The sequence below is a fragment of the Callospermophilus lateralis genome, chromosome 1 (assembly GCF_048772815.1).
Source record: "Callospermophilus lateralis isolate mCalLat2 chromosome 1, mCalLat2.hap1, whole genome shotgun sequence".
NCBI lineage: Eukaryota > Metazoa > Chordata > Mammalia > Rodentia > Sciuridae > Callospermophilus > Callospermophilus lateralis.
The window spans coordinates 67259763-67272143 of NC_135305.1; the positions used below are offsets into that span (position 1 = coordinate 67259763).

Below are 12381 nucleotides of genomic sequence, written 5' to 3' on the forward strand. Positions count from 1 at the left end.
AATACCTTTCATCGTTGGGCAGCTCGCTGTTGTCCTTCAGCCATGTGACAGTGGGAACTAAGGTGTGATCATGTTTCACTTTGCATTCAAAGGATACTGTGCTCCCTCTTTGCACAACAGCATATTCAGGCTGTTTGATGATCCTCGTTGGATCTGAAATCCAGTTATTGTTAGCCATTGGCCAAGCTGGAGAAGTTGCTCAAAGTTACATAATACTTTAAAAAATTCCTGGCTTCTGCCTTACCTTTGATTTCCAAGTGAACATCATTCTTTGCCATCCCTAATTTGTTCCTTGCAACACATGTATACGTTCCTGAACTATCCTTTTGTGCCACGGGAATTTCCAAAGTTCCATTTTCATGTAAAATATAAATGTCTTCACGAAGAGCACTTCCTTTGGCTCCTTTAAACCTTCATCACAGAAATTATCATGATGAGAATAAAATGACTCATAATTTGAGTCAAACATAAAATGCCATGCTCAAAGTCAACACAATCATGATCTGCAGTACAGTGTCAAGTTTAAAGACATATGGAATCTGCACAAGCATACTGATGCTTGAATGTCAGGAGGCAAACATAAAGAGAAGACAAGACTAGAGAATTTAACCAAAATGGTGTTTGCAGAACTAGGCTAATAATATGTAAGTCTTAAATTATAATTTTTATGAGAGATACATAATTTAATAAATATATTATTACTTATTTTATCCTAAATAGGTGCTAAAATAGGCAGAATAGGCAGAGATAAGATTATTCTTTTTTATTCCCCCCTCCTACACACACAGTAAAGTATTGTAACTCTATCTATAGGCTGTAATTTTAAAGGGATTTTAATTTCAAGGTTATATGGATTGTGTTTTTGAATGTCTGAAAAGGAAAATATTCAGGGAGAATAAAAAACCCATGTGTCAGATGGCAGAAGTGAAGATGAACGAGAAAAAATGAGGGAAATTCAAACTATCACATAAGAGTGAATCTTGTCATCATCATGAGGAAATTTGCACCAGCACCTGGTTTCTGTTCTCAGTGGTTAAGGTGAGGGCCTAGGGAGATTTTCCTTTAATCCTAAGCCTGGCTTCATTCTCATCTCAGTAGCTGAAGTCCAGCACAGAATCTGGAACCTCACAGATGATTCACAAATGTCTGTTCCAATCATTTTCAGAACTTGCCTTGTCTCTCCCCAACTCTTTAAAGCCAGAAAGATAGTCACAGGAGGAGGATGTATACCAGGAGTGGTATGTGACAGGGGGTGGTCTGAAGTGGGAAGTAAAAGGATACAGAAGAGCTTGGCTGGACTCAAGTCAGAAAGACCTGGTGGGAGAGGAACTACAGAGAAATCCTGGTGGTAATAATTTCTGTTTAGTTTCCATAACCTCTCCCCCCACACTACATGATGTTTTATTATTAAGGGAAGTCCCAGTTCCTCCAGTCACTATTCATGAAGTCCCAGGTGATATCCAAGGCATTTAAAATAAAGCAGCCTTAAATCTTAAATTAAAAAAAAAAAAACACATTTACTAGCTTTGTGTTTGGTAGAATGTGCTGCTAAATAGGTTATATGTGTGAAAGTATGTAGCACAGAACAAGAAGTTAATAAATATTTGTGCATGAATGAATGAATTCAATGGTTAATATTATGATGGATTTTGCAGTGTGTTTCTCCTGTTTGTTCTCTGACTAAAGCCCAGCATGTTAAAAATGTGAAAGCTTTAGCAAATGCAAGTGGTTAACAACAAATAGGGCCACTACTTACCACTCAATGGTAGGCAGAGGAGACCCAAAGAAGACACAATCTAGCAAAGCAGGCCTGTTGGCAATGACCTGGTAGAGTGTATTTGCAGATGTGAGGATTCGTGGTGGCTCAGCTAAAAACATTTAAACGGCACAATGAATATTAGAACACATTTTAGGTTTACAGTGTATTTACTGCACTTTGTATTAAGGTCATTAAAGCACAACCAACATGTCTCTTCCTTTATGTTCCTATCAGGTATGACACTACCAGTCGTGGTGGGGAAAAAAAAATTCCTTTCTTTTTGTCCTCAGCACAGTGTCTGGCACAAAAATAATGGCCTAGTGTTATTTTCTTTGAATGATTGATACATCATCACCCCACTGGGTGGGAATGGTGAGGAACAAATAAGCTAACATAAAAATCAAGAGTGATGAGTGTGGTGACTTATATAGAGAGAGGACTAAAAAGCTTCTTACAGTCAAGAAAACACAGTGAAGAGACAATCAACAGAAGGGAGAGATTGTTTACATACCATACATCTGGTGAGGGACTAACATACAAATATATAAGGAGCTCAAACAATTCAAATGATATGTGAAAATAAATAATTCAATTAAAAGATGAGCCAAGGACCTAAATTAACTAAGGAAGACATACAAATGACCAAGAGGTATATTTAAAAATGCTCAAGACACCAATCATCAGAAAAATGCCAACTTTAACCAAAATGACATATCTATCACCGGATAACTATTAGAAGGGCTATTATTAAACAAGAAGCCAATTCTGTCATTTGTGACAACATGGGTGAAACTGAAAGACATTATGAGAAATGAAACAAGCCAGACTCAGAAAGACAAGTACTGCAGAATATCATTTATATGAAGAAACTAAAATGGAATATATAGAAGTAGAGAGAAAAAACAAACAAAAAAACAGAAGTCAAAGCTTCAACATCCACCAATATCTTAACCACTTAGCTATGTGATTAATCACCTTCATTTCAACATGAAGAAAAATAATAAGTATCGACCAGCTTCCTGGTATTAATTTTGTTTGAAAAGAGAGAAGAGTAATCTTAAGAGTTGAAGTATGACTGCTTGGTACCATAAGAACACTTTTGCATAAATATGAACAAGTGTGGATTTTTTTTTTTTTTTGCCCAGTATGAGAAATGCAACCTTCACATAAACCACCCATTTCAGAATATGCATGAGTTCTACATTGTCATAGTTTTCTAAACATATTTGAATGAACTAAGTTAATGTGCATCTATGATTGGGATAATGGCCAAGCATTAAAATTAATAGTTCATTTTCAAAAACTCAGGATCATGAAATTGTTATTCAAATAGTCAGTTTCTAAGGACAGAAGAGCAGGGTTATTTAGTTGCTAATGGCAGACAAAAGCTATTTTCCTTTTGGGGGTTTAAACACTGTAATCATCTGTGAATGGACTAGCCTATTTGATTATTTTCTACAATGAAAAATTGCCATTATGCCAACTGTGTTATGAAAGAACATTAAGACTTGACTGATATTCTTTAGGCCAAATATTTTATCTTATCCACCTTCATATATTCCTTATAGTTCCAAGAACTGTGCATTACATCTAATAGAAGCTCAATATATTTTTGCTGAGTAGAAAATAATAGTAGACATTAATTTAATTTGCCATGTCTTTAATAAAGGGAGAGCTTACCGAGCACATTTACAAATGCATTTGCCAATAAATATCCATATTCATTAGAGGCATTGCACTGATAAACTGCACTTGATCTTTCTTGAACATTTGAAAAAATAATGGTATCACCATCTATTTTTCTGCTGGGGTCATCAGGAGCAACTGTTGGGTTTAAAAATAGAAAGTGTATTATATATTTCTTTTTCCTTAAAAGACACACTTTAAACTTATAAATCCCAAGGTCTACATTGTATAAGTAGGACAGAAACACAGACTGCTCTAGGCATATGAAGCAAGAAGAAGACTAGAATCCAGGCAGAATCTATTTTTTTTCAAACTCAGAATTTAGTTGTCACATGGTGTTTAGGTATATGCACTGTATTCATTTAGTCTTAAGCAGATTAATTCTATAACACTAAATATTATTTTGAGAGATGCAGAAAAGCAAGCACAAGTTTGGATGAAAATTGCACAAATTCAGAAAAAAATATAGTTTCGTTCACAAAGAGACTGTGGGTACTTTAGAGGAGGCCAGTTAACCATGAAAAAAAGTAACAACAGCTTTGCAAAAACTACAGTCACTCCAGCACATATAAACCTGTCACTTTTAAGAACCCCTTCTTGGAACAAACAAGTACATAACTAAGTACGAGGCTAGCAATCAAATGTGAAAATATTTACTTTCCTGCTTTGAAAACTCCTGGAGCTAAAGTAGAAATCAGTTGTGTAAAATTTCTCTTAAAGGCAGCCTTTTCAGCTAAATCCCTCAAGTACTTTAAAGATGCAAAGAGTGAGGTTGATTCTTACTGAAGTGGGATAGAGCTGGCTGGTAATAGAATATGTGAGGATTTAGTCCAAGGCATGCCCAGCAATTTGGAACTGCTGTACGATTAGAGATGAAATCCTTTTTTTTTCTGTGAATGCTAAACTGTAGGTTATGGTCTTACATGGCTTTGAAAGTACACTGTCTCAGCACACAGATCCAAATCAAAACTAAATAATTGCACCATTTTTTTCTGAACTTTGCAACTTGAACTAGCTAAGAGAGCTTTACTTTCATTCTAAACACCATCTTATCCCTTTGATGATACAAAAAGGATGTGCATCTAAGACATATTTATTGCTGCACTGAGACTCCTTTATCACTCTGAAATAAAGAAATATTGGTTTATATGTGGCCTATTAACTTTTAATTAAAAAAACAAACTATAGTTATTCATCATTTTATTATACATACTCAAAGTATTTTGCTCACTCATTCTACAATAGACTTTTACTGTTAATGCAAAAGTTCACCACAAACTTAGTGGCTTAAGACAGCATAAATTAACAATCATTTAGTTCTGTAGATTGGAAGTCTAACAAGCGTCCCAATAAACTAAAATCAAGGTACCAGCAGGCCCATGGTCTTCTCCTCCATCCTTAAAGCTATCAGTATTGCATCACTTCAATCTTTCTTCTGTAGTCATAGTTCTCTTTGACGACAGCCAGGAAAAAAAACTTTGCTTTTGAGGACTTCTGTCATTAAATTGGGTCCAAACCAGATAATCCAGGATAATCTCAACATTTCAAGGCCTTAACCTTAATTAATGTGCAAAGTTTCTTTTGCCATGTAAAGTAACATATTCACAGCTTCCATGGATTAGGATGTGGAGGGGGCAGGGCATGAATTTGCCTACCACATATTCTTTCAGTTTATTTTTCCAGTACTAGGGATGGAACCCAGGGGTACTTTCCTACTGAGTCACATTTCCAGCCCTTAATTTTCTTTTTTATTTTGATACAGGTTATTGATAAATTGCAGAGGCTGTCTTTGAACTGTTGATTCTCCTGTGTTAGCCTGGCGAGAAGCTGGGATTACAGGTGTGTACCACCCTGTCCAACTCCTGCCTACTACATATTCTATCACATTTATAGACTGAAAATCTTTCAGATGTTTCAGACCAGAATATACTAAAAATGCAACATAAATTAAAGATTAAAACAAAGTTTTTGGCTTCCAAGGATTCTCAAAACTCCGATTTAGTAACTACTCTTCATGGACAGATTAATGCCTTCATTCCTGAGCAAGCATGAGAGATATTTTTTACAAAAGTAGTTGTATGACACTCATCACAATCAATAGCTAACTTATAAAATCATTTTAGGTATTTTCATTGGCTCTGTTAGTGGTGAGGGTGTGCTAAAATATTTTGAATTGATTTCTTAGCTCACATTTGCTGGTTTTGACTTTAATCACTTCAAAAATTGCCTTAAGGAACATTTCTCCCAACCAGAAGACAAACACAAGTCATAATTTTCAACAGGCTATGGATTCATTAATAAATGATAGGAATGCCACATTGGACTGTGAAGTGAAGCTGATGGGCAGCCTTGGACCTGAGAAGGTGGTGTATGTTAGGACAGCTGTGCTCTTTGTCCTAGATGCTCATCTTGAACCATTGGGCCTTTCTGACTCACACTCTCAGGGATACCCATCCACTGCCTCAATGCTGGAACACAGAGCAGCATTTCTGGAGATTTCTCTGTGGGTTATTCTTAGACCTTGTGGACCCAGCACTTGTCTACTCAGTGTTGGAACTCTTCAAAGGGATGCCAATGCCAGCCACATGCCCACTCTTAAGTACTTCTGTGGCTATGCCAGGCAGTGTAATACAGTGACACGTATTTCAGCACAGATCTCTGGGCCAAATCTTCCTGGATGGGTAGCAGACTGTGTAATCAAAGATCCTCAGATTACTTGAGTATATTACACTCTTAAGAAAGCCACACAATCATAATAATAATAATAAAAGGTATACTACCATGATTATGGAAGACATAACTCAAATGACAAAGCTAGAAGAATAATTTTTCCCAAGTGGAGATTCATCAATCACAAACATACCTCATTTCTGTAGCTCAGAGTAGTGTTTTTCTTTGGTATCAACTCTTTGAGAAGATATCGTTTCTGGAAAGCCATCTGACTGTATCTGCCTTGTTTATACTAAATGGAGCACTCTTTAAATATTTACTTTTGGCAAAGTATTTAGGAATAAAACAAACTGTTTCAGTATAAGTAATGATTAAGCAAATCTCTTTCTCTCCATGGAAGTTTGGACTACATTTTCCTTAAGCACTTATTGAAAACTGCAAATAAAAACAGGAACTACCACAGTGACATATGGAAACTCAGTTGGTAGCTGGACATAGAATGAAATCACTAGAGCAGAGACATCTGAAGCCCTGGGACACTGTGCGTTGGCTCGTGGGTGGGAGTAACTTACCAGCTTACACACCCAAATTACCTAAAGGAGTAATAATTCATCCTAGGAACAACCAATTTCTACTGTTGTAAACGAACATGTGGAGAAAGACATTTAAGGGCACAGAATTAGCACTTATAACTTGAAGCCCCAAAAGTAAGGTCCAGAAGTAGAATAATAGCTTTCAGAAAACACTTTCTGTTAATCTAACTCTTGTGACATAGCCGGCTAAATCTTTAAAATGTTTTTTAATAACTATTCATAATTAATTTTACAAAGAACTTTATGAAAGAGGTTAATCAGATAGTATATGCATTTTGGATATGGGAAACTACAGACAGGAGAGCTTAATGGTTTCTTTAAGGGAAATTAATGCTGAGGTTTTCTGAAGTAGTCAACTTTATAAACTTTCCTGGAATTATGAGCATTCAGGAATATTGTAGAATCAATCTTTGGATAGAGTTGAATTTTCTTTGTCTTCTACCTATTCCATCCCTTTAAGGGTAAACAACCAAGCCCTTTACCTTTGAGAAAAGGAAGAAGGAAGATGCTTTGACAGAATCTCAGGAATATCTTCTAGTGGGACTCATTCCCCGGCAGCTTACTATGTGTTACTGGCTTTCAGAATGAGTGAAATATGTGATTGTGGCAGGAAGATATCTCCTGCCCTTTCTTGTCACCTTTGTTCTTTTCCCTTCTCATATCTGAGAGAAAAGAAGCCTTTCAACCTAAGAATGTGATATTATACATGTTCCATGCTGAACGGCCTGAGATCTAACACAGCTTACATAGGAGATGATAAAAGAACTGCAGGCATCAGATTCTCCCACTACCTCCTGGGACAGAGACAGGAATTATAGAGTTCACAGCCTTGGCCTTGGGGGTTATCACCAGGATGGCATGGTGATGTGGCATGGACTCTCCAGTGGGGAAGGAAGGGAGGAAAAGAGGAACTTACGAACACTTATCTATTCTGAGGAGAGTACAGAAATGTTTTATCCAACCTGCTGTTAGCGAGTTCTTTTTCTTTCTTGTCCTAGAGTTCAGCTCCCCATCCTCTCAGACACTGCAGGCTGCACAGTAAAATCAAGTTCTTTGGCACCAGTTCTTATAGCTGTGTTATTTTTTTACTTCTGTAGATTGTTTTATAAACATTCTGGGTAGTTTGTGAGCAAATCCAATATTTAATATAATCTATTAGTTACCTCAAGGAGAGTTGTAAATAACTTAGACCCAGTGGGAGAGAGCTTTATAAGCCATTGAGATAATTAGCGCAGGTGATTTGGAATTGATCCTTTCAGTTTGTAAAATAGAAGTTTCCAGATCTAAAGTGCATAGTCGCAAACCAATAATTACTAATTTTGCTAGCCGATCTTGTCTTACCCCTCCCTTGATCTGATCCTGCTTCTCCTTTTACAATATTTGTGTCCACTTGGCAGCCAGAGCCTGCAGAGGCACAGGAGGCAGTAGTGTCTTTGGAGTGATAGCCCACAGAGCAGGAGTGGGAGTCTGTGTGTCTGGCAGTATGGGCCCCTGACTGTGTCTCTGCTGGGTGGCATGGGGGATAGACCTCAGGCACCTGGCAGGGACACTGCATGGCTTCCTATATGATGGTATTGCAGAGGCACAGCTGTACCCTGGCCCAAGCTGCTGGTCCACCCACAGTTTCTGCAGTCTCTTGGATAGTAGGCATTGCCAGCAAGCCAGCTGGTGCCCATAGCCAACTTCTGGGGTCTATTCTGGCTGATAATCCTTACAAGGCTCATTTGTGCCACCGTATATGACAGCAGATTTTGCTCTTGGTCCTTCCTTTGCCTTCTCACATTTCTCTGCCTTCTTTCCCCTATATTCCAGCAATGCTGGATGCATCTTTATGGTACATAACTCAACAAACTATGGATGAGAAACAAACTGTTTTCAGAATGGTCCCCAAATCTCAAAACAATTCTGTTTGGGGGGGGGGGTCTTTAAATTCATGTGGTAACCAAGCAGGGTAGACAGGAAAAGCTCAAGCATCCACTGAATTTTTTTTTTTTTTTAGCCGTTTTCTTCCTCATTTATTCCTTATTTTGAATTAGGAGATGCCAATCTACAATCACTTTAACTTAGCTACTTAAGGCTCAGTATCTACCCAAGAGACTACTCAGCAGAAGTTGTATGTGGGCCAGCCACTGAGAGCCAGGAGTGGGGAACAATTGTGCCTCAGCAGTATCATTGTGTAGGGGTCCTGTAAGTCCATCACCTTTCAGTTCTGGGAAGTCCACACAGTAATCCATGCACATCCATCTTGAACACCTTCAGGAAAGCTTCCCATCACCTTGGTGTAGACACAGCACCTACTCCCAGCACCACCTGAGGGCCTAGCTCCTTGCTTTGAGGCCACACTGTGGTGTTCCCCACAGTGCAAACTCTAGAGTGACTGCTCTGCTGCACACCAGAGGCCAGGGCACCCCAGCTCCGTAGGAGCTACAGAATTCCCATGTCTTCTTGGCCCCCTTTCTTTTCTGTCCCAAGGGGATTTAAAGAATACTTTGGGGATGGAAGAGATGAATTTATTTGGAAGCTGATTTGAGAAAGCTTGTCCTGACTCTTTCTGCTCTAGACCTATTTGGATGATTTAGTGTTAAAGAAGAAGGGACTAAATTGTCTCTCAGGGACCACTGCCTTCTTCCACCAAAGCCTTTTGTAGCAGCTAACCCTCCCCCAAAATAATATGTTTAAAAGGGAGTATCTATGAGTGCATTTTTCAAAGTTCCTAACACAACTATAGTACAGATTTCCCTCAAAGGTGCTACTTACACTGGTGCTGTGATCTGAACATCTGTGGCCCTCCAGAATTCATACCTTGAAACCTAAACTCCCACATTGAAACCTTACCCCCATGGAGGGGTACTGAGGTGAGGACTCTGGGAAGTGATTAGGTCATGAAGGTTCTCCACTCTTGAATGGGGTTAAAGCGCCTTATAAAAAGATCGAGAGAGCGTGTTTGCACCTTTCGTCATGTGAGCACACACAGAAGGCACAGGCCCTGACCAGACAGCAATTCTGTGGGAACCTTCATCTTGGACTGCCTAGCCTACAAAACCATGAGCAATACATTTCTGTTGTTTATAAATTATCCAGTCTAAGATACTAGATTACACCAGCAGGAACAGACTAAGAGCCAATTTGGAAGGACAATAAGCAAATCAGGGGAAAAGAGCAGCCTCATTATTTAATCTCTTACCTTTGTCTCAATTTTCCCTGCGTAGGGCTGCATTCTGACTGCTGAACGTGAGAGTTTAACGAGAGAGTCAGTATCCCCAGGCTTCCCCATTTTCCCTACTGAGTGGCTAGATGGGAATTCCCTCCCACTTGTGTGTTTTGCTGAGTCTATCTCTCAGAAGCATATTTAACCTTCCATAAATCACAAAGAACCTCTGAGCTGCAAAAACAGAAAACAAAAACATGGTGCAAAAGTGCTGAACCAGCTCCATCACTTACCACTATTCTGAATGCATCCCTAAGAAAGTCACATTACCATAAAACCTCCTTTAGTTCTGGGCTTTCTTTCACTTTTTCTTTCAATTTTCACTCATCACCCCCTGAGAGTGGCAGCAACCTCCTTATATACAACCACAAAGTACTGTCACTTTTCCTTATCCTGACCATGACTAAAATTGAGTGTGGAAATACTGTAACCCCTTTTACTGGACTTTTTAGAATCTGTTTTCTCTCAGGAACGTATTTCCTCTGAGCGTAAACATAGGCTGTCTAATTTGAAGTATCTGATGACTACTATGTTTTGGGACACAAGTGATTTCCCCCAAAGTACTCACAGAACAGGGTGTGATTTACCAGTCTAAACCCGAGGTTGTCACACTTGATGATGAAAAACAGGGACTTGTGCCATCTTAAAAATGCTGGTTGTTTTCAGATCAGTCTTAGTGGGGAGAGTAAGTTTCAGGAAAGCCAGTTCAATGGACCTTTTGATTATGTAGAAGCGGAATCAATATTTGACTCTGACTTAGAGGCAATCAGGGGTTGAGCTGCTTTCTACCAGAAGCTGAAGGTTGCCTTTATTATGCAGATATTGTCTGTAATATCTTTGTGGATGACTGTGACATTGACTGGGAGGTGAACTGAGGCTGGATTTGAAGAAGAAACTGATTGTCTCTCTCTGGATCTAAGAGGACATCTGGACCCCAAGAAGTAGAAAATGTTTGGAGATTCCCCTGCCAGCAACAATTCGTGGTGAGTGTTCATAGGAGTCCAAAGGCATTGAGGGGCAATATCCATTTTGACGTTTTTGTCCCCCTTTGCTATTTTTCCCTTCTACTATCTTCAAGCCTCTAACCAAGTTTTTAAAAGTCTGGTCTTAGGAGATTAATGGGAGGGCCTGTGGCCACATTTTGGAGGACCATTGTGGGCAGCATAGCAGCAGCTTGGGAAAATCTGGCTAATAAGAACCATCTGGGAGTGGAGCAGAACAAGGAAGGTGGCTATAGATGACAGGCACAGCCAGGGTATCTAGGCATCACTCAGGGGTGATCTAGGCAATACTCAGGGAAGGTCAGCTTGCAACCAATTGAGCATCCTACATAAGATCAGACCAGGGGATGTGTTCTTTATATGTTAAATGGGATGGTGATCTCCAAAGACTGGAGAATATGGGGAACATCTGGGCTACACTCAGGACTAAAAACTCTTGAAAGTAAGACAGCTGTGCTTCTTATTCTTGTTAGATCCATTGGCTCTAGGGCTACTCTCCTTGCCTGTCTCTTCTGATTCCTATGATTTTTTCCATAAATCACTTGATGTTTGATTATAGAAGATAATATGAACATTTTTGGTGATGTGTATTTCTGGCCATGTCACTCTTTCCATGTTATAAGGTAACAAACAAAAGTATTGCCAAGTCCCAGTCAACACACGCATGTTTACACACACACACACACACACACACACACACACACACACACACACACTATTTTAATAATATAAATTACTCAAAGTCATAATGAATATTTAAAGGTAATGAAATGAAACCTTAAAAATCATTCAGCACATCTGTTTAACTTCTATATGGCTTTCTTCCTTGATCAGAGAAATTTCACCATTTGTTCACTGGTAAGAAATAGATATGCTTTGAAAATATCCTGCAACTACAGTCAATCAAATAAACTTACTTTCTATTGGGACTCCATTTGTTAACCAGCTAATTCTGGGTTTGGGGTTGCCATTAGCTCTACAGATCAGGGTCCCATCCTCTCCTGGGGACAGTACAAGATTTTGAGGTGCCATGATCCAGTAAGGAGCCGCTTTATTAAAAGAAGAGAAAAAAAATCAAAATATGAATCACATAAGTATAATAGCAAAAGAATATGTTGAACTATTTCAGTAATAAAAATAGTTATTTTGCAAAACACTGTTAGTCTCATTTTTTAAAAAGTGAATAGTAATGCTTGAAACTTAGATTTTCAAAAGGATGTTTAAAGAGATTCCCTGAATGTTTAAACACACTCTAGACCTCTTTGACACAAATTTCATTTTATATTTAAATCTATTGGACATCAAAGAGGTGTCAGATTTATCTGAGGTTTTAGAGTAATTTACAGGTATAGGAAAGGTTAAGAAACATGAATTTAAATTCTGAGCCCTGCAAATTACATAAAATTATAAAATTAGGAAGCCACTTGAGAAAATTTTCATTCTTGAAAAGCTACAAAGGTAGTC

General features: G+C 38.5%; 1 protein-coding gene across 34 annotated transcripts in view; it reads right to left on the bottom strand.

The window, feature by feature from the left end:
• The window catches only part of Nrcam (neuronal cell adhesion molecule), a 69157-nt gene that overhangs the window by 36355 nt on the left and 20421 nt on the right, over nt 1–12381 (bottom strand). For all 34 annotated transcript variants that reach the window (XM_076862769.1, XM_076862726.1, XM_076862834.1 and 31 more), the window contains 5 exons: nt 11835–11966; nt 3440–3583; nt 1757–1868; nt 245–411; nt 6–153 (listed from right to left, as the gene is read on the bottom strand). In XM_076862769.1, the coding sequence (XP_076718884.1) occupies nt 6–153; nt 245–411; nt 1757–1868; nt 3440–3583; nt 11835–11966 (703 nt within the window). The remainder of the gene's footprint in view (nt 1–5; nt 154–244; nt 412–1756; nt 1869–3439; nt 3584–11834; nt 11967–12381) is intronic.